The 26,167-nt window shown below is 45.1% G+C and overlaps 1 protein-coding gene across 3 annotated transcripts in view; it reads right to left on the bottom strand.

Annotated features, from left to right (window-relative positions):
* Positions 1 to 26,167, bottom strand: part of FLT4 (fms related receptor tyrosine kinase 4) — a 266,815-nt gene that overhangs the window by 70,026 nt on the left and 170,622 nt on the right. For all 3 annotated transcript variants that reach the window (XM_033927003.1, XM_033927002.1, XM_033927004.1), the window contains 4 exons: positions 16,960 to 17,101; positions 9,788 to 9,896; positions 4,419 to 4,778; positions 989 to 1,135 (listed from right to left, as the gene is read on the bottom strand). In XM_033927003.1, coding sequence (XP_033782894.1) covers positions 989 to 1,135; positions 4,419 to 4,778; positions 9,788 to 9,896; positions 16,960 to 17,101 — 758 coding nt within the window. The remainder of the gene's footprint in view (positions 1 to 988; positions 1,136 to 4,418; positions 4,779 to 9,787; positions 9,897 to 16,959; positions 17,102 to 26,167) is intronic.

The following is a 26,167-nucleotide window of genomic DNA, read 5'->3' as shown; positions in this document are numbered from 1 at the left end:
GCCCAGCAGTCCGCTCCCGCGGCGGCCCATCAGGTCCATGACCTGTAAGTGATCCTTTGTCTAAAACCCTTTAATCCCCATTTTTCTTCTATCTATACCCTTTCATGGTCCTATCTCTACCTCTATCTATATCCCTCAATCCCCGTATCCTTCAGGAACTTGTCCAATCCCTCTTTGAATCCCCTTAATGTACTCTGTCCTATCACATCCTCCGGAAGCGCACTCCAGGTGTCCACCACCCTCTGAGTGAAGAAAAATTTCCTAGTATTGGCTCTAAAACTGTCCCCTTTCAATTTCTCCGAGTGCCCCCTTGTTCTTGTAGTTCCCAATAGGCTGAAGAATCTGTCCCTTTCCACCTTCTCTATGCCCTTCATGATCTTGTAAGTCTCTATCATGTCTCCTCTGAGTCTTCGCTTCTCCAGGGTGAAGAGCCCCAGCCTTTCTAGCCAACTGAGCTGATGGTTCTTCTCTCTCTGACGTTGCGGGAGTGTAGTGACTGTTCTAAACGAGCGAGGTCTTGCAATACAAGTATGCATAGTATTTTGTATTAAAGTTTTTGGGTTGTGGAACAAATCGTCTGAGTTTCCATTATTTCCTATGGGGAAATTCGCTTTGATATATGAGTGCTTTGGAGTACAAGCATACTTCTGGAACAAATTATACTTGCAAAGCAAGGTTTTATGTATATACTGTATATATATATATATATATATATATATATACACACACACACATACACACCCCTGTGTAGTTTTATAATCCAACACTTTAAGACAGGATTCTACTTTTGAAAATGTCAAAAACAAAACAGAATATAATAAATTACTTCTATAAGTGATATGTGTAGTGCTCTAACGATTCAAATTAATGAATCAAGAAGAGGGTACCATTGGGACCATCATAGCACTCACACGGTCTGCTTGATTCATTGATTTTAAACACTAGAGGTACTTCTAGAAGTAATTTGCCTTGTATATAATAGCCATACCTGAGACCTCTTCCACCAGCTTGTTATCCTTATACCAGAGGATGCTGGGGCTGGGGGTACCATCTGCCTCACATCTCATCTCCATGGAGTCACTAACGTTTACCAGTTTATTGGTCAGATCGTGAAGCAAGTGCGGTGCCTCTTGGGCTGCAGAAAAAGGGAGACGAAGGAAAATCATATGAGAGGAAAAAGCATGATATGTGCATTCTAGCAGGATCACAAAAATGAGTACTTTAGAGCAGTGTTCTTCAACCACCAGTCCATGGACCAGTACCGGTCCACAGGGCCAGCACGTGCATCAGGCCCAAAACAGTGTTCTTCAACTGCCAGTCCACGGTGCGATCGATGCGGCATTATCTTCGAGCCAGCTCCCTCTTCCTCACTGATTCATTGCATAAAGCCACGAGCATCCTACGCCTGAACCGGAAGCCTTCTCTCTGATATTGCAATGTCAGAGGGAAGGCTTCCAGATGAGGCACGGGACGCGCAAGGAACCACTGCCCGCAGTTTTGTGCAGTGCATCAGTGAGGAAGAGGGAGCCGGCCTGAAGATAATACCGGGGGCGCCATAAAATGGCCAGGCAGGAGCAGGCCAGAAGGTAAGGCAGAGCATGGAGGGAGGGAGACAACAAGATAGGGGGGAATGATTTTATTTTTGAATTTAGTGATTGAATTATGTCAATTGTGAGAATTTACATCTGCTGTCAGTGTGAATTGTGTAGTTTAATTTTGTGGTTAACCGTTATGTGTTGTTAATAAGATTATATTGTGTATCTGTGAAAAACGAATGGAAAACATAGTGTTACAATTAGTACTATTATGGGGGCGGGGCCTGGGGTAGAGATGGGCGGGATCCGGCCCACGACTTAGCCCAGTGTTCTTCAACCGCTGATCCATGGACCGATGCCGGTCCACAGAATAATTCTTTTATTTCTGCCGGTCCATAGGTGTAAAAAGGTTGAAAAACACTGCTTTAGAGCATAGATTATTCAGAGGGGGGACTGGATGAACTAATTTTTGGATGTTTTGGATCATCAAGATTAAGCAGTATATTTCTGTGACTCGATGGCCTCAGCATCTATGAGACAAACTTGTTTTTTTCTGTTACATAGATCTTTTTGGACCCTTGTTAGGTTAAATAAGTTAGACAGTTCTAGATCTAATAGATGCTGGCACTGTCATCTAGACATAGGGACATTGGATCATCTGTTGTTCTATTGTCCTTTGATACTCAACTTCTGGAAATCAATATGGGGGCAGATTAAAGCAATACTTGAGTCATCATTTCTGTTAACATATGAGATAGTCATATGTGGTATGTTGTTACATATTAACCCCCCCCCTAGATCGCTATAAAGGTCGTCTCCTCATAATTATGACTGGAGTAGCAATGCAGATGATAACACAAAATTGGAAGAATTTTGATCGTCTTAACTGCTCTTTTTGGTGGGCAAATTTATGCTCCATATATAGGAATGAGAAGATAAATATGGATATATTGGGGCAGGGTAATATATTTAAATTGGTTTGGGGCCCATTGGCATCTTATATTACATCAGGATAGTTTTAATTTGGTTATTTCTATGCGCATCAAAGGTGGGTGGGAAGGAGGGTGAAAATGTCTATTATTTATAATGATTATTTATTGGAAGGGAGGGTGGGATAAATTGATTGTGCGTAAATACTTATAAGTTGTATGTGCTTTTATGCTTTATTGTCTGTTATTAACCTATACATTGCACTGTTAAATTTTTGAAACTTAATAAAAAATATTTTTAAAAAAACCAAAAAACCCATCCAAAGTCAGATGTCCTATCGAAAATGCCCCTCCACGCGTCTACATGCTTTGAAAATTAGCCCCTTGGTCTTTTGTAGAGGATGTTCATTGAAACATGGCTCATGTGAGAAAGAAGTCCCTGACTGACATAAGTAAAAAATCAGATGAGTATTTTGTATTTTGAAAACTATACAAAAATATTTTTCAGAAGGAGATACTTCATATATTATAATGGAGATTTTTGAAGACTGATAACGTTTATGGTGTGTGGACTCCCATGGAGTACTTAAACAGTTGGTCCTGGGTGACACCGCTGAGGTCTTGTGTACACAATGTATATAAATCTTCTGTCTTTATGAGCAATTACTGGCCTGCGATTTGGAATTCTTATGATTTTTGGAAGGCAACCTAGGCATGCATTGTGCCTTTAAAAAATGGGCACCCAGAACTATCCCCGGCAACACAGAAAGGCTCCAAGGTAGGTGCAATTATGTGCATGTTTTGGGGAGTGGAAAAGTGATTTAAATGCAAGTGAAAATCTAGGAAGTGTGCAAAAATCCTGGCTGCGAGTAAGGGAGAAGAGAGAAAAGGGCCGGGGCTCAGGGTCAAAGCATAGTTGGGGGGAAGAGAAAAGAAAAAAAAGAGGAAACTGGGGTCGTAGAAGAGTTGCAGGAGAGGATAAAATATGCGGTTTTTGTCCCGGGCAGTAAAATATTTAGTTGCAGCACAGCTCGTCCAAGAGGTCTGGTACACATGGCTACGTGAGACGATTCTGAGCCACAGTAACAGGTTATCAAGCAATTTGCAGAAGTTGTCAAAGTTGGTTAAGAAAAACAAAACAGGAAAAGGCTCTGGCTGTCTGGGACAGTGTCCTCTAACCTGTGCACATTTAGTAGCACTATAGAAATGATAAACAGCGGCAGTGTTATTAGTAATTTAACTAAGAGAGCTCAGGGCCAAGCAGGAACAAAATTAGCCATGTGAGGCTCTTCACTGGCTCTCCGTGGTGTCACCTCCAGAGAAGCTATGGTAAGGGATGAATTGTGGATCATCTACGAACCATCCCACCAGTGGCGTAGCGAAGGTGAGAGGCGCCCAGGGTGGCGCTCCTCCCCCGTCCTCTTCTCCGCCCTCCCCCCACTCCACACGCTCCTTCCCCACCCTGTCCTGCCGCGTGCGCACTGCTTCCCTTCCCCCGTACCTCCGTAACATTCCTGGTGCGAGCAGCGCCCCCCCCCCCCCCCAGCTGCTGTCGCGCAAGCGTCGGTTCTTCCTCCGACGTCACGTCCTACGCACGGGCCCAGGAAGCAATGTCGGAGGAAGCAGCTTGGGTGTCGCTGCTCACGCCAGGAACGTTATGGAGGTGTGCTGGAAGGGAAGCGGCATGAGGGGTGGGGGGTTTGTGTGTGGAGAGGAAGACGTGTGCCTACACCCTCACCACAACGGCACTCAGGCAGACCCCTTCCCCTTACTATGCCATTGCATCCACAACATCCCTGGAGAGGCACTGCAATGGAGATACCAGCTTTCCCAGTCTAAGCTCTGTTATATCATTCCACATGAAGATGATAAAGACCAGTGAAGCTATTACCTCCTCCACTGCCTCTAACCCTATGGCATTTCCTGCTCCTCTCCTCACTTCCTGTCACCTCACCTTGCACAGAAATAAACTTCTTGTGGCAGTGTTTCTCTCTGGTCTTCCGATTCTGTACCTCACACACATAGTCTCCCTCCTCCTGCAGCGATATGTTGGGGATGGTCAGTACCAGGGCGGCGTTATTGGAGCCTGGCTCAAAGTGCATCTGACCCTCCATCCTGGCTGCGTACTGATGGACATTCTTGCACTCCAGCACCAGGGGGTTTCCTTCCTCGTCGTGCAGCGTGCTCAGGTTCAGTCGATACCACTGGAGGTTCTCGTAGGTGTAGTTGTCGGCGTTACAGCTCAGACTGACGTTCTGCCCCTCGATTGGCTCTTCCAATGGCTGCGGCTCAATCTGGAACCCATCGGGGATGGCTGCCAAGAGGGAAAGAATCAGGTAACATATAAGGCTTTGGTGTGGGCTCTGGCAGAGTGGTGCTGGGACTGGTAGGATGGCATGGGGGAACTTGTATACCATCTGGGGGCAAATCCTATAAAGGAGATGCTAACATTAATCTGCCAATTATGCACATATACAGATGTAAATGCTAAAATTCTACCTAAGCTCAATTCTGTAACTATGAGTACACGTTACACGGTGCATATCTGATAGGTAGGTGGTACAAGGGTTACATGAGAACATAAGAATTGCCGCTGCTGGGTCAGACCAGTGGTCCATCATGCCCAGCAGTCCGCCTCACGCGGCGGCCTGCTGGTCAAAGACCAGTGCCCTGAGACTAGCCCTATCAGTGTACGTTCTTGTTCAGCAGGAATTTGTCTAACTTGTCTACACTTACACTTATTGTAGGCATGTAATTCATAGAATACTATAAGTTGCATGTGTATCTCTGGCATTTAAGTGCGCGCATCGGTGGCATAGTAAACGGAGTGCAGGGGGTGCAGACCACCCCGGGCGCCGAGTTGGTGGGAGCATTGGCTCCTCTCCGCCATGCCCTGCTCATACCATCCCTCTCCCCCCTCCCATTACTTCTGTATCATCTTCACTAGCGCGAGCAACATCTGCCTGTTGCTCACGCCAGCCGGGTTCCCCTCTGAATCACTTCCGGGTCACGGGGCCAGGAAGTGACATCATAGGGAAATCCAATGCTGGTGTGAGAAGCATGCTGCCGAAGCCACTCGCGCGTGAAGATTTAGAGGTATGTGGGGGTGAGGAGGTAATGCACAAGTGTTGAATGGGGGACAGGAAGGAGTGTTGGCGGGGGGATCTTCCTCTGATGTCACTTCTTAGGTGTGGGTCCAGGAAGTGTCATCAGAGGAAGAGCTGACGCTTGAATGAGCAGCAGGTTGGGGTTGCTGCTTGCGCTGCAAACGTTAATGAGGTATAGGGGGGGGGCAGGGAACGAGTAGGAGGGCAGAGAGGAGGATCGGCGCCAAGACAGCACTCAGGAAGGACCGCCCCCTCGTCCCTCCATTACACCACTGGGTGGGTGGAGCATAAGAGAGTTTGTCAGGGGGCTGAGGAGTGAATGGGGTATGCTGAGATGAGGGGTATCAGAATATGGGTGGGGGGGGGAATCAGAATCAAGGGAGGGACTGGAACTAGAGGGGATTAGTTGAGAGGGAGAAAACAGATTGGGAAGGGCAGCTCAGGTGAAGGGAGATTGGCGCAAGGGGGATTTAAACTGAGGGCTGCATAAGTGCCGGTGGCCAGCAATTGACCTTGATATTCAGTACCAATTTTATTTATTAAGTCAAATTTCCAACCCATCCTTCCAGAAGAGCCCAGAATGGGTTAAAAGTTTACATACACAGTAGAGGTTTAGCAACAAGGTTACAACTTCACATATACAGCAAATACACTTCTCCCTCCCAATTCGCGGCTTCAGCGATTGCGGTTTTGACTATTCATGATTTTTTGCCCAGGTCCTCCCCCCCCTAAAGAATCGCTCGGAGGCAGCCCGCATTGACCAGAACCGGCCCTGGGACTTGGATCGGGACGACGAGGAGGTGATCGGAGGAGGAGAGGGCGATTGGAGGTGAGCAGCTGCCCAAGAAGCCCAGCCCTCAGCCGTGGACGCAGCTCCGGTGGCAACTTCGTGCACGAACCTTACCTGGTGGTCTAGCGGTGACGCGGGGCAGGAGCGATCTTCCTGCACGCCTGCCCTGTGCATAGCCGTCGTCAAAAATGGCCGCTGTGAGTTCCTGTGGTCTCACAAGACTTCAACGGGAACTCACGGCAGCCATTTTCGATTACGGCTCTGCAAGGGGCAGGGGGCAGGCAAGGGGCGTGTAGGGAGATCGCTCCTGCCGCACGTCACCCTTAGACCATCAGGTAGGCCACCATGGGAGAATCACTATCACAGGGGGTCCTTAGGCGGTTAACTGCTGAATATTAGCCCTTAACAACTTGGTACCAGGACGCCCACAAAATCAGCAGCTATGACTTTAGCACTGAGGGCCAGATTCTGTAATTGACTAACTTAAAACTTAGGCACCTAAAATGTAAGCCAGGGTTTTAAAGGCTTACATTATAGGTGCCCAAGTCCTTTAGAGAATCGTGCCTAGTGGTGCCTAAGCAGTGGCGTGGCACGGGTGAGTGGTGCCTGGGGTGGTGGTGCCCTGCCCCTTCCCACCCCTCTGCCATGCGTGCCCCCCTCCCTTCCCCCGTACTTCTTTCATTTTCCCAGCATGAGCAGCATTACAATCTTGCTGCCCGCATAGTTTCGGCTCTTCCTCTGATGTCACTTCCTGGGTGTGGGACCTGGAAGTGACATCGGAGAGAGCCGACAGCGATGCGGGCAGCAAGTTCATGATACTTGCTCATGCTGCGAAAATGAAAGGGGTACGAGGGGAAGGAAGGGGCACACACGCGTGGCAGGAGGGGGTCGGGAAGGAGCGGGGAGGCAGAGAGGAGGATGAGTGCCGGCGCCCTCACCAAGATGACGCCCAGGGCAGACCGCACCCCCAACCCTTTTACTACCCCACTGTGCCTAAGTCTTTCTCCGCCCATAAACATGCCTATTTTGATGTTAGGCGCCAATAAGCGCCATCTGATAGGTGCCTATCTTTTGTAGAATCATGCCTAAAAAGATGGGCACCTAATTCCCAACTAAATTTAAAGTTTAAAGTTAGGTTTAAAGTTTAAAGTTAGGTTAATTCCCAACTAAATTTAAAGTTTAAAGTTAGGTTTAAAGTTTAAAGTTAGGTTAATTCCCAACTAAATTGAAAGTTTAAAGTTAGGTTTAAAGTTTAAAGTTAGGTGCCTATTTATTTAGGCATCTAACTTTAAGCACCTTTTATAGAATTCCCCCTTGAAGGCCTGGCTCTATAAAAGGTGCCAGTTGGCACGGTTGTCAATCAGCTGCATGCCGTTTATCAAATCATGCCTAGCGGTGTCTAAAAAGACTCAGCTATTGCTAGGCATCCTAGAGCTATGCACTAGCATATCTGACCTAATTTCCTACACCTTCCTCAGATCGCCAAGTCAATCACGCTTATTCTCCACCCCCTAACCACACCCACTTTGGAAATCACTGTTCTATTGCATACCTGGACCAATAGTTCTAAAAGTCTCAGTACTTTGCTTAGGAAATGTGAGCTACAAATGCACTCATTGAGTAAAACCAGGGCTCAGTTAGTTTGGTCTTTAGGACAGAATCAGGAGTCTGTTAAGTGTTTTCCTGCAAGGAGTTGACAGCAGTGAGAAGCCCTATTTAAATATACACAAAAATATTCCATTTTCCACTATACATAGTGTTACAGTGTTATATAGTGCTACACTACAATTCCTTAATATTAATAGTAGAGACGTAGGTAGAATGGTTGTCTCTCCTTTAGAGCAGGTACTAGGCTCTATGTCTACGGTACAAAAATGCAGCTGGACTGCATTTCTTGTATTTTTAAGCGGTAACTATACTATAACAACATTTCAAATAACACAAATGGAACTCTTTTATCACAGCAAACTCTCAAGATTCCAGCTTGCAATTCAAAATATTAATTTACATGAAAATATAGGAGACCTAGAATATGAAGAACTTGTTTTTGGGGTAGTAAAGGGTCATAAAAGCAAAATGCTAACGATTATGGCAGAATTAACTATCACCCTGTACAGTGGTACCTCGGAATCCAAACTTAATCCGTTCCAGAACCCCGTTCGAGTTCCAAGACAATTTTTCCCATTGAAAATAATAGAAACTGGATTAATCCGTTCCTTGGTCCCACAAACTCTGATTTTCAAATAAATTTAACAGTAAACACACTGGATCGGGCACAACAACCGGCAGAGACAGCAAGATTGTGCCCCCTGGCATAAACAGCAATATCGGGGCCCCCCTGGCATAGACAGCAAGATCAGGCACCCCCACTCACATAGACAGCAAGATTGGGTTCCCCTGGCATAGACAGCAAGATCAGGCCCCCACCGACATAGACAGCAAGATAGGGCCCCCGCCGACATAGGCAGCAAGATCGGCAACTGCAAGCAGTGCTCAGCCCAAAGCTTTCCTCTGACGTGAACCGCTCAGGCGGAAACAGGAAGCTGCGTCAGAGGGGAAGCTTTGGGCTGAGCAATGCTTGCAGTTCCCGTAGATTCCAAAGCAGTGTTCAGATTCCGGGCCAAAATTTAATTTAAAAAAATAGTTTGGATTCCAAGTTCGAGTTCTGGGGCGTTCGGATTCCGAGGTATCACTGCATTTCCTTGAGATAACACTAGGGGGCGACGCTGCCTCAGCTACTTTGAACATTTGTGAACTTGAACAGGACTGTCAGAAATACAAAGTGAAAGAAAATTAATAGTAGCAATGGGAGCTACAGCAATTTATCCATTCAGATACTCAGAGGATCTGGCCTAAATTGCCTATTTAATGTCTTATGCCACACAGACATATCAGTGTCACGTGTGAAGCTCGTTTAATACAGATGCTTAGGAATGTGCAGAGTTGGCAGCCTCTCATTATCTCTCTTCACTTATCTCCCCCCCCCCGTCCCCTCACCATAAGCTCCGCTCAGCTGGTAGGTCCCTCCTATCTGTGCCCTTCTCCACTGCTAACTCCAGACTTGCCCCTTCTGTCATGCTGCGCCATATGCCTGGAACAAACTGCCCGAATCCCTACAGCAGACTCCATCTTTGGCAGTGTCCAAGTCCAAGTTAAAAGCCCACCTCTTTGAGACTGCTTTCGACGCCTAACTCCTCTCACCTTGGGTTCTGCATCCCCCAACCCTGTCTGTCTGTCCAAGTTAGACTGTAAGCTCTTCCGAGCAGGGACTGTGTATTAAATGTCAAAATGTACAGCGCTGTGTATGCCTCTCATCTCTATAGAAGTGATAAATAGTAGTAGACTTCCAGTGTACTGAGGTGGGTAACCTTGAACCTGTCATAGGGTCGTGCCAAATGGTGGATCTCCTACCCTGGTCATACTCACTAGTCACATAGAAGTAGATGAGTCGCTCGTCCTGACCCGCTTTGTTGAAGGCCGAACACTTGTACATGACAGAGACATTGGCTTCTGGGATCACCAACTTACTGACTGTCTGTGAGAGGAAGGCAACATCAAGAAAAGAAGATAAAAGGCAAAACAATGGAACAAAGACTCCATCCAAAGAGTCACAACATTCTCATTCCGGAATCTGTGAAAGAAAAAAAGAATCAGAGAAGTAGAGGAGGCAGACAGACAATACTGGAGAGAGCGAGAAGAGAAAAAGCACTCTGCTCCCTCCAATATTTTCACTCAGTGAACAGAGTAGGAGCCAATATACAGGCCTCATACTATCCTCTTCTCGCTGGGTTTTAAATCAGGGAGCCTAGGAGGGTTGCCCAGGGGCAACAGACAAGTGACAGAAAAGCTTTTGGTATGAGGAGGTTAATTTGCTGGCTGGTGAATGGGTGGCAGTGGAAGCTGATTACTGTGGTATAATAAGATGGAAGGGGTAGGAGGTCATGGATTTCATAGACACCACCACCACCATGTTCAATCATTCTCTCTCCCAACAATACTCTCGCCCAACAATTCTCTTTCTTCAATTCCCCATGTGCACCATCTCTCACTCAGACACCCAATTCTCCCCTTCTTGAGGGGTTACTAGGCGTCCAGATTTCTCCAGACACCTCCTCCTTTTTGAGGACATGTCTGGGGGTCCAGGCGGCTTTTCAAAACCTGGCACTTTGTCTGGGTTTTGAAAAGCCTCTAGCAATGAGCGTCATCGGGACGGCATCTGCGTATGCGCTAGTGTGGCATGGTGATATCACGTGCATGTGTGTTATGTCATTGTGTCACACCAGGGCATGCGCAGGTGCTGTCCCGATGAGCAAACAAATTGAGGGGGGTGGGGCTGGGGATGGGATGGGGCATGACTCGTGTGGGATGGGGAGTGGCTGGGTGGAATGGGGCGGACCTAGGGGCGGAGCCATGGATACAGATTTTTATTTACAAGAATCTGGTAACCCTACCCTTTCTATTCCCACCCCCCACCTCAGCATCTCTTTCCCTCACTCCATTTTTCATGCCCCCTCCCTCCTTCCATCCTTTGTCTAAGATTGTGCTCCCTCCCGAGTCCCAACACACCCCTCCCCCTGTGTCCCAATGCACCCCTGGGGGCAGAATGGGGTGTGACTGGGAGCAAAATGGGGCAGGGCCATGTGTCCTTTTTTTGTAACGAGGAAATCTGGTAAACCTACGGTTTTCACATTTGCAGTCATGGTAGTCCTGGCTGAATGTTAAGGCAATGGACTTGAAATCCATTGGGGTCTCCCCATGCAGATTCAAATCCTTGGATGCACCGGGGAAGGGCCTGAGGCTTGATTGGCCAAGGTTGTTTAAGGCCCCTCCCATGGGTGGGAGCTTTAGGCCCCTCCCCAGTTGCATCCCAGGATGCACCAGTGAGGGGTAGGCCTGCAATTTTGAAGAGGCAGGCCAGTTGGCCAGAGGGAGTAGGCATCCCTCTGGCCAACCATCTGAAAATAAGGTAAGGGGAGAGGGCGGGGTCATCGGAAGCACGGGGGGAGGGGGGGTAATGGTTGCGTGGCAGTGGGAGAGCATGGGCCACTCTCCCGCTGCCATGGGAAGTTGGGGGTTGTTGGTTGCCGGTGGGAGAGATTGAGCATCTCTCCTGCTGCTAAAGGGGGCTATTGTACACATGCTCAAGAAACGTGCTTTTATTGCTCCCACTAAAAAATAAAATAGATGACAGTTTATGATTCTTCCTGTCATTTTTAAATCTTTTTCATTAGTCACAGGCAAAACACAAGCCACAAGAAGCACTTTTAACAGTGCTGTCACTATACCGGCACTCCCGGACCAGTTTTTGTCACCATAAGCCAACGCCGCTCTTAGAGAATGGCTCGGTGATTTTTAAGAATCCACTGGAGTGCATATTTCATTACTGACGAGCACATTTGCATGGCAGTGTCTGAGATTGCTAGAAAGCTCGCTAAAGACCGAAAAAAGCCGTTTTGATAATCCGCCACTACAATGCATGCAGGCTAAACCGTCTGGAAACCAGTATAGCGACTGTGTTAAAGTTTTGAGAATCTGGGCCTGAGCAGCAGCATAATCCATGTACTTGCAAGTTGGTAAGAGAAGTTGTCAATACACTCTTGATAAATCTGACCTTGCTTAAAGGTGAATTTGATTCCTTCAATTTGACATTATGCTATGGCTGTGAATAAGTGTCATAAACATTCAGCTTTCTTTTGTATGACTTTTATGATGTCCCTAAGGCAACTGGCTTGAAGATAAAAACCCAAAATGACTCGGATACAGTGAAAAATCAATGATAATAGACAGTAACACTTTCACAGAAATTAATGCATGATGTCAATTTGTGTAATGCCAGAACAGCACAGGCTCCACAACAAGTTGGATAGAAGGAAAAAGCCTCAGAAAAGGGCCCTCCCGCCTCCACAAAAGTGGTTTATTAAAGGCGGTTGAGTGGTCACCTCATCGGTACCCATCAGCTGAAGATAAGTTGAACAGTTTATCATCTATCTTTTAGAGTTTTCTACAGCACAGCACAGAGTTTTCTCAATTTTGATGAAGGGTTTTTTTGCCAATGAGGTGACTGCTCAACCGCCTTTAATAAATCACTTTTGTGGAAGCGGGAGGGCCTTTTTCTGAGGCTTTTTCCTTCTATTCAACTTGTTGTGGAGCCTGTACTGTTCTGGAATTACACAAATTGACATCATACTTGAAGAAAAAAAGCAAGAAGTTTCTGCCGAAGCTGCAATAGCTGGTAAATCGGAGATTTCAGCCTGCTTCAAAAGTATTAAACTTCTTAGCAATTCACATTTGGAGTAACTCTACCAGTTGTTGTTGTTTTTTTTTTAAACTTTCAGCAGATGTATGTTTTTAGATGTTGAAACAATCTGGATTGTGGTTTGTTGGATTTAAATACATAAACACAGGCTATTCTCTGAAAGCACAAATCGAGTCTGTCTGAACTCAGGACAAGTTCCCTGGTGGGCCTCTGGAACAAGATGAGCCCTTCGTTTGGAGGCGTGTGTAAAAAACAGGAAGTGACTTTGGAGGTGCATATGAAAACAGGAAGGGACTTTCGGAAACTGGGAGTCTTATGTTTTCAGGGGCGGCTGGGCTGCAAATCTCACCAGCAAGAGCTTCCAATTACTGTTAAGAACTGCTTGCATGCTCCCCCTTCTCTTTTGATTTTACATTCAGTTACCATTTTGCTGTGTCTTCTAGAAATGCTCACCATGTGGCAAGTCTATATTGCATACTGTGATGCCAGTGGCTCACAAAGCTTTTCAAATCTCCAGACTGATAATTTTGAGTAAACAATTGCCTACAGCTGCCAAATTGCCCAGCTCCAGGAAGGAGACATTAGTCAGTCCTGAATCTATGACATCCACATCGTGTTGCATTATGGGACTGGCAGCACTCATTTGAATGGGGTAGAATCAGGGACTGCAAGTCCCACACTGCTTTAAAGATGTAAATTTAAAACCAGGAGTGGCAAAAATATCTCCCTTCTAGAACATGACAATTTGGTAGCTCTGAATTACCCAGTCATGTGAATAAATTTGTCCAAGGCCTGGGCATGTGCAGAATCACCTCCCTGTTTCAGCCAAGGTTTACATGAACTATGTAAGCGACTAATCAAATTGAATAAACTGAAGGGAAAGGGAGTCTCCCAAACCTGCTCTTTTAACATTCTTTTAAAATCTTATTAGCCTTCAGTCTCTCTTTAAGCTTTTATCCCCTTTTTAAAATTAATTTGATACGCTCAACACTCTTGTCCCATAAGAGGAAATAAGTCATAACACAGAATACATATTTCTGACACTAAAGAGCTGCCAGGGAATGGGGGGAAAAGTCTTTAACTTCACAAGTGCGTTTCTAGGTCAAAAATTGTTCAGGAACAGCATACAGAGACAAAGGGAGAGAGAAAGATAAACGAGAGAGAGAAGGATATATAGACACGTCCGGAGAGGAAACAAGGGAGATCAGGGTGGGACTTTTGACAAAAGTATTGTGAAAGAGGCACTGAAAAGAATGTGGTCCCAGCCCTTTACATAGGGACCTGGAATCATAACAGGGGACAGGTCTGCAGTTTAGTATTTTGGCTGGGCCGGACAGAAAACCAGCCGAGCAACTGCATTTGCAAAATCTTCTACCTAAGAAAATGATATATCTCAACCGAATGAGAGTTGCTAATGTTTGAAGGAAAATGTGTAGATTTTATTAGCAGTCATAAGTTCAAACAATGCACTTAGGAATTAGATTTATCAAGAGCTTTTTTTTTTTTTTTTTTTGTCTTACAGACAGGAAAACTTTCATTATTTTTGTAGCGCAGCTGACAAAAGGAGCTATGTGGTTTCAAAGATCAGGCCTATCAGCTTTTGTGGATAATTCTTATCTCGGTTCAAGAAAGATTTCATAACTTGCAAAAAGGCTTTTCTCCAGGACAAATGCAATTACTGGGTACTCTATATTGCACACCCCTTTCCCCCCCATTCTTCCCCTTTCACTGGAGATTTTAGATTGCAAAACCTGCTCTTAGATTCCCAACTCACAGAGCACAATCATCAGTCAGCAATGAAGCCAACATGTCATTGTTATTTTAATAATCAACACTCGTTATAGTAGATTAGGTGAAAAATCGGTTCTTGAGGAAACTTCTTTTTTTACATAATAAATCTTAAAGTCTCCACCAAGGTTTAGCCCACAACAATACATACTGTATGTACCCAAGGGCACACCATAGGAACTACCCTTAAACATCATATATATTCACCACCAAGTGCCTATTTTTTCTACCAACTAAAGTGCAATGAGAGTAGGAAACTCAAATATTAAATATTACTTATGCATCACATGACCATTTATTTTTTTCCTCAAAACAGGACATCTACTAATTTTTAGGTAATAACATTGTAGATATCTGTCTTTCTTTCTCACTCCCTGCCCCCTCTCCTTTCTTTCATTCTTTCTCTCTCCCTGCCCCTCCCCTTTCTTTCATTCTCTCTCTCTCCCTGCCCCCTTTCTTTCTCTCTCCTTACCCCACCCTCCACTGCTGATGATTTCTCCAAGCCACTGCCACCAATTTCTTCCTGTTTCCCCGACGCCGACACAGCAACAGGCCAGGTGTTTGGAGCGACTTTACATGTGGAAGGCCCACAAACCTTTCCCCCAACATCAATTCTGACATCAGAGAGGAAGTTCCAGGCCAGCCAGGCAGCAATTCGCTGGCCCGGAACTTCCTCTCCGATGTCAGAATTGACGTCAGGGGGGGAGGGGGGGAGGCTTGTGTACCCGCCACTTCTAAAGTCACATCCCGTTGTCCCCAAGCACGGCGCCTTTTTTTGAAATTCTTACAGTGGTTTCCTCTCTCTGAAAAAGGGACATTTCGGCCTCCCGAAGCTGTGCTTGGGGACAACAATATGGTCACGTTACTTATGCCCTACTTAAAATGGCAAAACCACAAAGAACCCTTAAGGACTAAGAGGCCAATAGAGTCCAGACTAAATTTCAAGAAAAAGAAAAAATTGGCCTACGATCAAAGTTTTCAAAATTTTCCCAAGAGAAAAAGATTGAAAGGGACAGTTCCAATAATAATAAAACTCAATTTGTTAATTTCTAAACACTATTACTCCAATGGACTTCAGTATGAGCCATTTAAAAGGCGCCCAGTGTGAATTAGAGGCTCAGGCAGTGACTTTACGATGACTGGCATCATCTAGACGAAGTCTACATAAAGGCTACTGCCTCATACATCATATTGTCCATGGTATTAGAGAAAACCTCGGGTGTATAAAAGTGAATAAATAAACAAACAATCCTTTTCAACCATTCACTCCTGGGATGCAATGTACAATCTCCCAAGCCTGAGAGCGAGACCAGAAGGCTTTGAGCATGCGCAAATGCTCAAAGCCAGTCCAGCCCAGCCCAGCCCAGAAGAGGGAGGATCTTCGAGCACGGGCACTGGTGCCAAGTCGGGTAAAGGAAGTGTCATTGACGTGCTCGGAGGGGGGGGGGGAAGTAGGATCGCGGTGGAGGGGGGGCAACGTGAGTGGGGGGAGGATGCCGGTTCACAGGAGGGGGAAGCCGGATCGCGGGGAGGTGTTTGGAACAGCGTCGGATTCCTCAAGGGGGGGGGGGGAAGGGAGCAGCGCCGGTAGCCTCGGGGGGGGGGGGGGGGAGGAGGTGGAACCAATCAAAGCAGTTTCCCTTACTTCCTATGGGGAAACTTGCTTTGATATACGAGTGTTTTGGTTTAAGAGCATGCTTCTGGAACGAATTATGCTCTTAAACCAAGGTACCACTGTATTTGAAATTTCCTACTCTCATTGCACTTTAGTTGGTAGAAAAGATAGACACTTGGGGCTCCTTTTATCAAGGCGGAATACCGCGCGTTAAACCGCCTGCCGCGCTAGTCACTAACGCCTCCATTGACGAGGCATTAGTTTTTTGGCTTGCCGCGGGGGTTAGCATATGTTGAAATGTCCGAAGCGCTAACCCCCGTACCGCGCCTTGATAAAAGGAGCCCTTGGTGGTAAATATATATGATGTTTTTACTGTTGTGGGATAAACCCTGGTGGAGACAGGGCTCCTTTTACTAAGCTACGATAGCGGTTATAGCGCACGCTTAGCGCGTGCAGAATTGCCATGCGCGCTAGACGCTAATGCCAGCATTGAGCTGGCGTTAGTTCTAGCCGCGTAGCGCAGGTTTAGCGCACGCTAAAAAAAAGCTATCGCAGCTTAGTAAACGAAGCCCTTAAAGATTTATTATATAAAAAAGAAGTTTCCCCAAGAACCGAATTTTCACCTAATCTACTATAACGAGTGTTGATTATTAAAATAACAATGATATGTTGGCTTCATTGCTGACTGCTGATTGTGCTCTGTGAGTTGGGAATCTAAGAGCAGGTTTTTCTAATTATCTGTTTTAACCTCCTCTGATATTTTGAGGCTTTTTTTTTTTTTATTATTTTAGATTGCAGCCAGAACCCTTATTTATTACATGCATTAGTCTATTTCACACAATGTCACACAGCACTTGCAATGAATAATATCTAGAATTATCAGATACATACAACCAGTTTGTGTAACCCAAACCAGGTCCCCTCCGATCGCCACTTCACCTTGTTTTTGCCTTCCACAGACTCAGTCCAAGTCTCAATGCTTTCGATGTAGTTCAAAGCGTCATCCTGCAACACATCCTTCCAGTCCTTGCATTCGGGCATTCGATCCCGCTGATGCCGCCGGACAGAGCGCAGTCGGCTTCTGTGCAGAAAGGAATGTGGGTGAAGGAGGGGAAGATGGTGTTGTTTAAATTTTATGCATAGAAGTGCAGAGTGCTGCGTATACATTCAGGACAGAAGTAGATGCTAAAGAGGGAGGAAATTTAATTTACAGACGTTTCCTTCTCGTTGGAAAAACCCCCCTGCACCAAACAGTGCCATTCAGTTTAAGCAAAAAAATACCTAGAGCACCTTCAAAACTGATCATATTATCTCCCAGCAGTTAATTAAGGACAATTATCGCTTATTATTGCTTACTAGCACCAATTATCAACTAATTATTAAGTTTTATGTGCAACTGACCTTATATAACATAAGAGTTGCCATACTGGGACAGACCAAAGAACCATGAAGTCTATATCCTGGTCACAAGTACCTGGCAAGATTCCAAAAGATGAAAACTGATTTTATGCTGCATATCCTAGGAATAAGCAGTGAATTTTCCCAAGTTCATGATAATAACAGCTTATAGACTTTTCTTTTTAGAAAATTACCCAAACCTTTTTTAAACCCTGCTAAGCTAACTGCTTTCACCTTATTCTAGAACACAAATGTGCTCATTAGTTGCCAATTTCAGTGTGCAACCTTCTAGAATTAGGAAGCCAATGTCTATGAGAAATCTCTGTAATAAGAGTAGAAATGCAGACACCAATGGTGGTCCTGACTGAAGTATCGTAGTTTAAATTATTCAAGATCAGGGCCAACTTTAGTAATTTTCAAAGTATGTTTGTTTTGGGCAGCAGCTTCTGGGAGGGCAGCTAAGAGCAATAACTATCAAAGCGTAACAATAAGTCCTGACAGCAGTACAATGAGTGAACCATCAACCTGGACTTTTACCCACAGGGAGGGTGGGAAATATTCAAATAATCTATTTACCAGGGTGAATAACTTTTTGGAAGCTGCCCTTCATGGGTCAGATTCTTTTTATGCTGCTTTAAAATCTGGTGCTGAAAAATCCGCGCTTAGGTAACTCATAAATCCTATCCGGAGTTAGGTAAAAGTACCTTTTATCATATGTTGTATGGGAATTAATTTGAAAACCTATTGGGATTTGGTGTGGAAGAGAATACAGGATATCTTTGGAATGCAAACTGAACTTATATATAAAATGGTACACCGTTGAAAGCACGCAGGACACTGGCGCGCCCACAATCTCGCCCTGACTTTTGCATGCAGGACAAATGCACGCCGCCGCTTCTGCCAGTTTGAGGCCTTTCCGTTTGCATTCTGAGGGTGTGTGTGGCGGGGGAACCCCCTCCACTACACTTAAAACTGCTTGTGCTCCCATTGGGGGGTCGGGGTTGGGGGGAACCCCCCCCCAAGTACACTGAAAACTCCTGTTCTCCTTCCCGTTTTTGGTCTTTAGGAGTTTTCAGTGTAGTGGGGGAGGTTCCCACACACACGCACTCTCCCAGTGGGAGCGCAAGAAGTTGCAAGTGAAGGCGCAAAGTGGAAGGGCGGAAGAGGCAGCATGCATTTATCCTGTGTGCAAATGTCGGGGCAGGATTGTCGGCGTGCCAATGTCCAGCATGATTTTGATGGGTCGCCTATAAAATAATTATTTTACAATCTGTAGCTTTGCCTCTGCAGAGGAATAAAGCAAGGTTATTTGATATCCTTATGGGTTTGGCCAGTGGCGTAGCGAGGGTAGGAGGTGCCTGGCATGATTTCGCTCCTCACCCTCCTCTCCACCCCCCTCGCTCCTTCCTCACCAACCCCCCACCCTCCTCTCCACCCCCCACTCCTTCCTCGTCAACCCCTCCACTCCTTCCGCTTCCCCACACCACACTCACGCCCTTCCATCCCACCCCGCACCTCTTTAAATCTCTGTCAGTGTGAGCAGCTTCTCCGACCTACTGCTCGCACTGGCGTTGGCTTTCCCTCTCACGTTAGTTCCTGGTCCTGCGACCCAGAAGTGATTTCAGAGGGAGCCAGGCTGGCACGAGTAGTTGCTCACGCTGGGGAAGATTTTAAAGAGGTGCGGGAAAGGGAGGGAGCGAGCGTGGTGGTGATGGTGGGAGGCCAAGTGCTGGCGCCCCCATCAAGACGGTGCCTGGGGCAGTCTGCACCCCCTTATTACGTCACTTGGTTTGGCTTTACAACATATTTTATTCATATGGAAGGACAATACAGCTTTATCAGATAATGCTTGGAGGGCTGGGGTATGCCTTATATGTAAATATGAAGAAGTGGCTGCAGTTAAGACGGGGTGGATATTACATTACATTAGTGATTTCTATTCCACCATTACCTTGCAGTTCAAGGCGGATTACATATGAATTGTCAGGACATTTAGAAGTACATAAGAAGTGGTCTGGACATTTTCTAAGTTGCTAAGGATTGGAGAGTATTGCAGGTGATGCTTGAGGTAGATCTAGTTATGTTAGTTTGGTTTTATGTGTTTTTTGAATAGTAGGGTTTTTGGGTTTTTTTTGAAGGTTTTGTAGTCTGTGGTCGAGATCAGTAGATTGGAGAGTTGGTAGTCCAGCTTTGCTGCTTGAGTGGCTAGGAGGTTATTGTACAACTTTTTTCATTTGACATTTTTGGTTGGAGGGTGCGTGAATGGTGCTTGGATTCTCCTACGTCTGGTTGAGGTGGATTGATTAAGTTGGTTGTTCCAGTAGGCTGGGCTGTCTCCGTTTATGGCAATAGAATTTGAAGAGTACTCTCGCTTGTATTGGGAGCCGGTGTGAGTTGCAATAGGCCTCTGTAATGTGGTCAAATTTCTTCAGCGAGTAGTTCTTAGGGCTGTGTTTTGTACTGTTTGTAGTTGCTTCATCATGGTTGTTGGGCAAGGGAGATATAGTATGTTTAAGAGGGGAGATATGCCAGTTTAAGAGGATTTGGACTCCTTTGGATGTTTATTGTTCAAAAATTGATATGTAATGTGCTTTGGGGTTTTTCTATTGGACTCCTACGTTGACTTGCGATGCTTTGATTTGTACTGAGAGGGTGGGAAAGGAGGTTTTTTTCGTACTGTACTTTAAAAGTTAATAAAGATATTTAACAACATAAGCTTGCCTCTTTGTCACACCTACATTTAGGCGTTTCTTTATCTTTGATATTTGGTTGCCTATTAGGGATCTATAGCTTTGTCATTTATTTTTCAGTATGTAGTTATAGCATCACGTCTTAGTACTTACCATTTCTGATTCCATTCTTCACTTTTATTGTGAAAAGTTGGGTAATAAGAAGATGTAAGTAAATTAAAAATATGGATTTGTGTCAAGGCTTCACAGGGTCCTAAGGTTCTCTCACGGTGCATCACTAACAGTACCTTCATGAAAAGAAATCGTACAATGTGATACCCACCAGCGAGTCTTCTCAGGAGTAGCTCCCATGCTCTGGAACCTACTCCTAGAGGGGCTACATCTAATTCAAAACTACCTCTATTTCAGGAAGCAGGTGAAAGCTTGGCTCTTCTCCCTGGCCCTGGCAGGAGATCCTTCTGAAAGTCACTGAGAGATGTATATGTAGAAAATCTTTAAGTGGGTGGAGTTGGAGGACCTAGCCTGGAGGAGGCGGGGTGCAAAAGGAAATAAAAGGCATGTGCTGAGAATGAAACTGGGCTTTTGGTTATCCTGATCTCCCAGAGCCCGAGTACTGAGGGAGGCTCCTGGAAGTATCAACAGCCTATGTGGCTAAAAAGCCGAGTGGAATTATTAGAGTGCAGTACTATGGTGCGTGAATTCAGCTTGGTGGGGAAGAAGTGGTCCCGGGCTGAGGGAGGAGGGTGAGATTCAGAGTGGCTCTCCAGAAGAAGAATCAAAGAGGACTTTACATTCCAAGTCTGTTGCCAGGAGGGGACAGAGCAGAGACTGTGTAAACACTAATCTCAGTTGGCAAAAAGAGAATGAATTCATGACTCTGCTTACTGCATAACCCAGACTGAGGGCTAGATGCCCTAAAGAGAATTGGTAAGACCATGTGGGTCTGCTCCGATACCTGTATAGGACAGCCTAGTAAAGTTATGCACAGGTCTCTTAAATAGCGTGGGGGGGGGGGGGGGGCTAGTGAACCATAGAAAAGAGGACCTAGGCCCATAAGCCACCCTAATTACTACATTTATGGTGGAACATGTGCGCCTACCCAAACCCTACTCTACTTCCGTAAGGGCTATTGGGGATGTAGACAGGTGGTATAGTGGGTTTTGGGGATGTCCTGGGGGCTCACCATAACCTATAAGAGAGATCTGGTGAGATGTTTATCTGGCACCCTTTTTGTGAAGTTCACAGCAGTGCCCTATTGCCATGTCTGTGTGGCCAGTCCATCACGAAGCTGGCCTCTCCCGCATCCAAAAGTTCTTGTTCCGGGCGTTTGGTACTTTGATGAATTTTTGGTCGAGAATGTGGCATAAAGATAGAAGTAGTGGTGGTCTGCACGATCAAACGCCCGGACGTCCAGAAAGACGATTTCCAAACAAACAAAAATTTTAGACATACTTTTCGAGAATGGAAATTTTCCCACTGCTGACTTTGGGCAACTAGCGCCCTAAGTCCACATTGGACTTAGAGGTATGTTTGGATTATGCCCCTCCACGTGAAGTGACTGGACACCAGGGAAAATAAACCTTCAGCCTACTGGAGTAAGTCTGGCCCTGGTCTACACCCAGCTCATAAAACAGACTTTGATTTGTAGATCCTAGTCTAGGTCCTGATCCAAAGAGCTAGCTAGTGCCTAAGACATTGTGAATGAGACCAGGGTTACACATATGATGAATGACTATACACTTGTTCTGCACCTGGACTAGCTTGCTACACACACTGTAACTTAGATCGGTTCCTTATACTTTGATTAACTGTACAAAGAACTTGCCTTGAGTTTAGCCACTCATCTATTTATCCCAATGGATTCTGCACCACCCATCTTGTCCCTATCTGTATATCTGCACTTGACCCCTTGGCTACATGGTAAGCCACATTGTAGAAAAGTATTAGCATCATATCCACGTTATTCAAAATTTCTAATGTGTGCTTATTAGGTGTTTCATTGCTATCATGTTGACATCTATGTTATTTAAGAATATAAGAACATAAGAATTGCCAACAGTGGCCAAGTACCAAGTACCTAGCAGAAACCCAAATAGTAGCAACATTTCAGAGCTCAGATTGTGATGTCATAAAGCTTCATTCCACCAATGCCTAAGAGCCAACCTCATCAGCTATGTCACAGTGCCTTGATTATCTTATACTTGTCCATCAAGCTCAGTATCCTGTTTCCAACAATGGCCAGCCCAGGTCCCAAGTACCTAGCTAGATCCCAAGTAGTAAAACAGATTTTATGCTGCTTATCCTAGGAATAAGCAGTGGATTTCCCCAAGCCATCTCAATTATGGCCTATGGACTTCTCTTTTAGAAAATTATCCAAGCCTTTTTTAAAACCCCGCTAAGCTAACTGATTTCACTACATTCTCCAGCATGTTCTTTCATGCTGCCTATTATGATATTGTTTGTATTGTATTGACGTTTATCATATTTCTGTTATATGGTTGTTCTGTATTGCTGTTAAATGTGCATATTTTTGATACTTTATCATGTTAGTACTATTATTGTTTCAATTTGCCGATTTTGAGTTTTATGTTAAACTGATAGAGGATTACTGCACAGGTCCTGGACCTGTTGGGCCGCTGCGTGAGGGGACTGCTGGGCACGATGGACCTCAGGTCTGACCCAGCAGAGGCATTGCTTATGTTCTTATGCCTTGGGTGAATCTCTTCATAAAGGCAGAAATAAAGAAATTACACCAAATAACTTCAGGTGGTATCCCATAAATAGACAGCCTAATTTCCAGTCTGCTCAGTGCAATAGAAACTGGAGATCAGATCGAAGCCATTTCTTAACGGGCATAACTATTGCGAGGATAACGGCATCCACGAGAAAGTGAGGGCAGATGCCACACCTGGTTGAGTGGGTTAGAGGAGGCCTCTTCCCCCTTTGCCTCACTCTGCCTTGCATCAGCATATAACTGATGATTTTGGGGGGGGCAAGGAGGAAATGGGAAGCTGTCAAAACAGGAAGATCAGATGAAGCCTCCTGCATCCTTTGGAGCTGTTGGAATAAACTATGAGGACAAAGCTGCCTTTGCTTCTGGAAACATCCAGGCCTAAATGTATCGTGCGTGATTTCCTAACAAGGCAGAGAAATGTGTTATTTTTTTAAATCTTTGCCCTTTTTCCAATGTGGGCTACCGCTGAGGTGTGTTATCTTACCACTAACTTGTGTTATTTTACAAAATTGGCGGATCGTCACTTTTGAAGTTCAGAAACACCTGGCCTACTCACCTGATCTGACCCCTTCGCACTGCCACCTCTTTCCTAACCTCAAGAAGCACCTCAAGGGAAGAATCTAATCTAATCTTTGGTTTATAAACCGGGTCATCTCCCAGTGGAGCTCGAATCGGTTCACATGTAATTAAGAAAGTTTCAAGCGCCAAGGATGCCGCATTAGCTGCTGACGAGCGATTTGCCGCCCAGCCAAAAGAATTTTTCTTGGATGGGTTAAAGAAGTTAGAACAATGAAGTCACAAGGGTGTGGCGCTCAATGGTGAATATATAGAATAAATAGTTTTTTCTGTCCCCTAGCTTGTTGTTTTCTTTACAAAGCCAAGAACTTATCAGCACCCCTTCATAACAGAGGTCCAGTTTTATGCAATAAGACCTGGGGCCTCTTTTACAAAGCTGAGGTAGCGATGCTGCCGCAGTAAATGCACTGGAGCCCATCCAATTCCTGTATCATGGTTCTTTATTTACTGTCCCAGAGAAACAGGAGAAGGTTACTTCCCAAAATGTGGGAAGTGGAAAAGAAACAGCGAAGACGACTCTGGTGCTCAATGTCTTTTATGTATACAGTGGTGCCTCGCATAACGAACGCCTCGCACAACGAACGCTGCACACAACGAACTTCATGTCTTGATTCACACAACGAACTTCGTTTCACACAACGAACTTTGTTTCACACAACGAAGTCGCCCGAGCTGCCGATGTATTGCATCCTTCCGCGCAGGCACTGCAGGCAGTCGTTAGTCACTGCGCTTAACTGCCCTCTCTCACTGTATACAGTCGTCCTTTTAAGATAAACTCAATATTTTTTATATATCATGGCTTCTAAAAAAAGCAGGAAGGTGATTTCTGTTGAAATGAAACGGGAAATAATTAGAAGGAGTGAATGTGGGGTAAAACAGTGTGACCTCGTCAAAGAGTTTGGCCTCAGCAAGACCACCATTTTCACCATTTTGACAAATTTATCTTTTTTTATGTCATCTTAGCATATTTTATGCTGCAGAACGAATTATTTTTTTTAACATGTATTGTTATGGGAAAACGCGTTTCACATAACAAACTTTTCGCATAACAAACTTGCTCCTGGAACGAATTAAGTTCGTTGTGTGAGGCACCACTGTATATTGTGACTCGACACGATCGTGTTTCGGCCCCAAGTGGGCATTTTCGCTTTTTAGGAGAAAATTGTGTATTCAGATACATAAGAACATAAGAATTGCCGCTGCTAGGTCAGCAGTCCGTTCACGCGGTGGCCCTTAGGTCAAAGACCAGTGCCTTTACTGAGACAAGCTTTACCTGCGTACGTTCTGGTTCAGCAGGAACTTGTCTAACTATGTCTTGAATCCCTGAAGGGTGTTTCCCCTATGACAGACTCCGGAAGAGCGTTCCAGTTTTCTACCACTCTCTGGGTGAAGAAGAACTTCCTTACATTTGTACGAAATCTATCCCCTTTTAACTTTAGAAAGTGCCCTCTCGTTCTCCCTACCTTGGAGAGGGTGAACAACCTGCCCTTATCTACTAAGTCTATCCCCTTCAGTACCTTGAATGTTTAGATTATGTCCCCTCTCAATCAGGAACTTGTCTAACTTTGTCTTGAATTCCTGAAGAGTGGTTCCCCTATGACAGCCTCCGGAAGAGCGTTCCAGTTTTCCACCACTCTCTGGGTGAAGAAGAACTTCCTTACATTTGTACGAAATCTATCCCCTTTTAACTTTAGAAAGTGCCCTCTCGTTCTCCCTACCTTGGAGAGGGTGAACAACCTGCCCTTATCTACTAAGTCTATCCCCTTCAGTACCTTGAATGTTTAGATTATGTCCCCTCTCAATCAGGAACTTGTCTAACTTTGTCTTGAATTCCTGAAGAGTGGTTCCCCTATGACAGCCTCCGGAAGAGCGTTCCAGTTTTCCACCACTCTCTGGGTGAAGAAGAACTTCCTTACGTTTGTACGGAATCTATCCCGTATCTAGGCTCTCTGTTAAGAATCGCTACGCCGGCTCCCAGAGCCATCCTTTAAGTTTTACAAGATCGATTTGTGATTTACTTAAAACGTTAGTAGGCTTTCCATCACTTTACTAATAGACGCCTGAGTCAGGCCCATTTGGGGCCGAAGCATGATTGTGTCCAGTCACGATATATAAATAAAAGACAGTGAGCGCCAGAGTCTTCTTCGCTGTTTGTTTTCCTCTTTATTTAGTGTCACATGACGACACTTGAAACTGCATTTGATGACTCGGTAGGGCAAAACAGCCTTTCAGTTTAATTTAGAAAACTGATTTACATAGAGGCTTAAAAAAAAAAATCACCCCCAATATTCAGCTGGTAGTAGACAGTGGGTTGTTGGTTTTTTGTTTTTTTTTGCTGCTGGCGCTAAGACTGAAAATTCAATGGGAGCTTTGGCATGAAATTTCTGTTTTTTTAAAGCCTGCTAGCACAAGCTCAGTTAAGTTAATATTCAGAATTATCCAGCTGTTAGTTAGTGCATAAACGCTGGGTTTTACTAAACGTTGGTAGAGGTTTCTACCACAGGACAGCGAGTTAAATCCTCCAGTGCTCATAGAATACCGATGTTTAGTAAAAGGAGCCCAAAGATAGGACAGCTATTAATTCAGTCTTGTTTATCTGTTAAATCTGACCTAACCAGACTCCACCCCCAGAGCACCTCCAACATAGCCAGCTTGAATTTCAGTACTAACTGGTCATTTTCAGTGGCTCATGCCTACTACTTATGGGGAATTTAGGAAACACCTAAAAACATCTGTTCCTGAAGTATGT

Source organism: Geotrypetes seraphini, chromosome 18, assembly GCF_902459505.1.
Source record: "Geotrypetes seraphini chromosome 18, aGeoSer1.1, whole genome shotgun sequence".
In the NCBI taxonomy this organism is placed as follows: Eukaryota; Metazoa; Chordata; class Amphibia; order Gymnophiona; family Dermophiidae; genus Geotrypetes; species Geotrypetes seraphini.
This window is presented reverse-complemented; position numbering and strand designations above follow the sequence as displayed.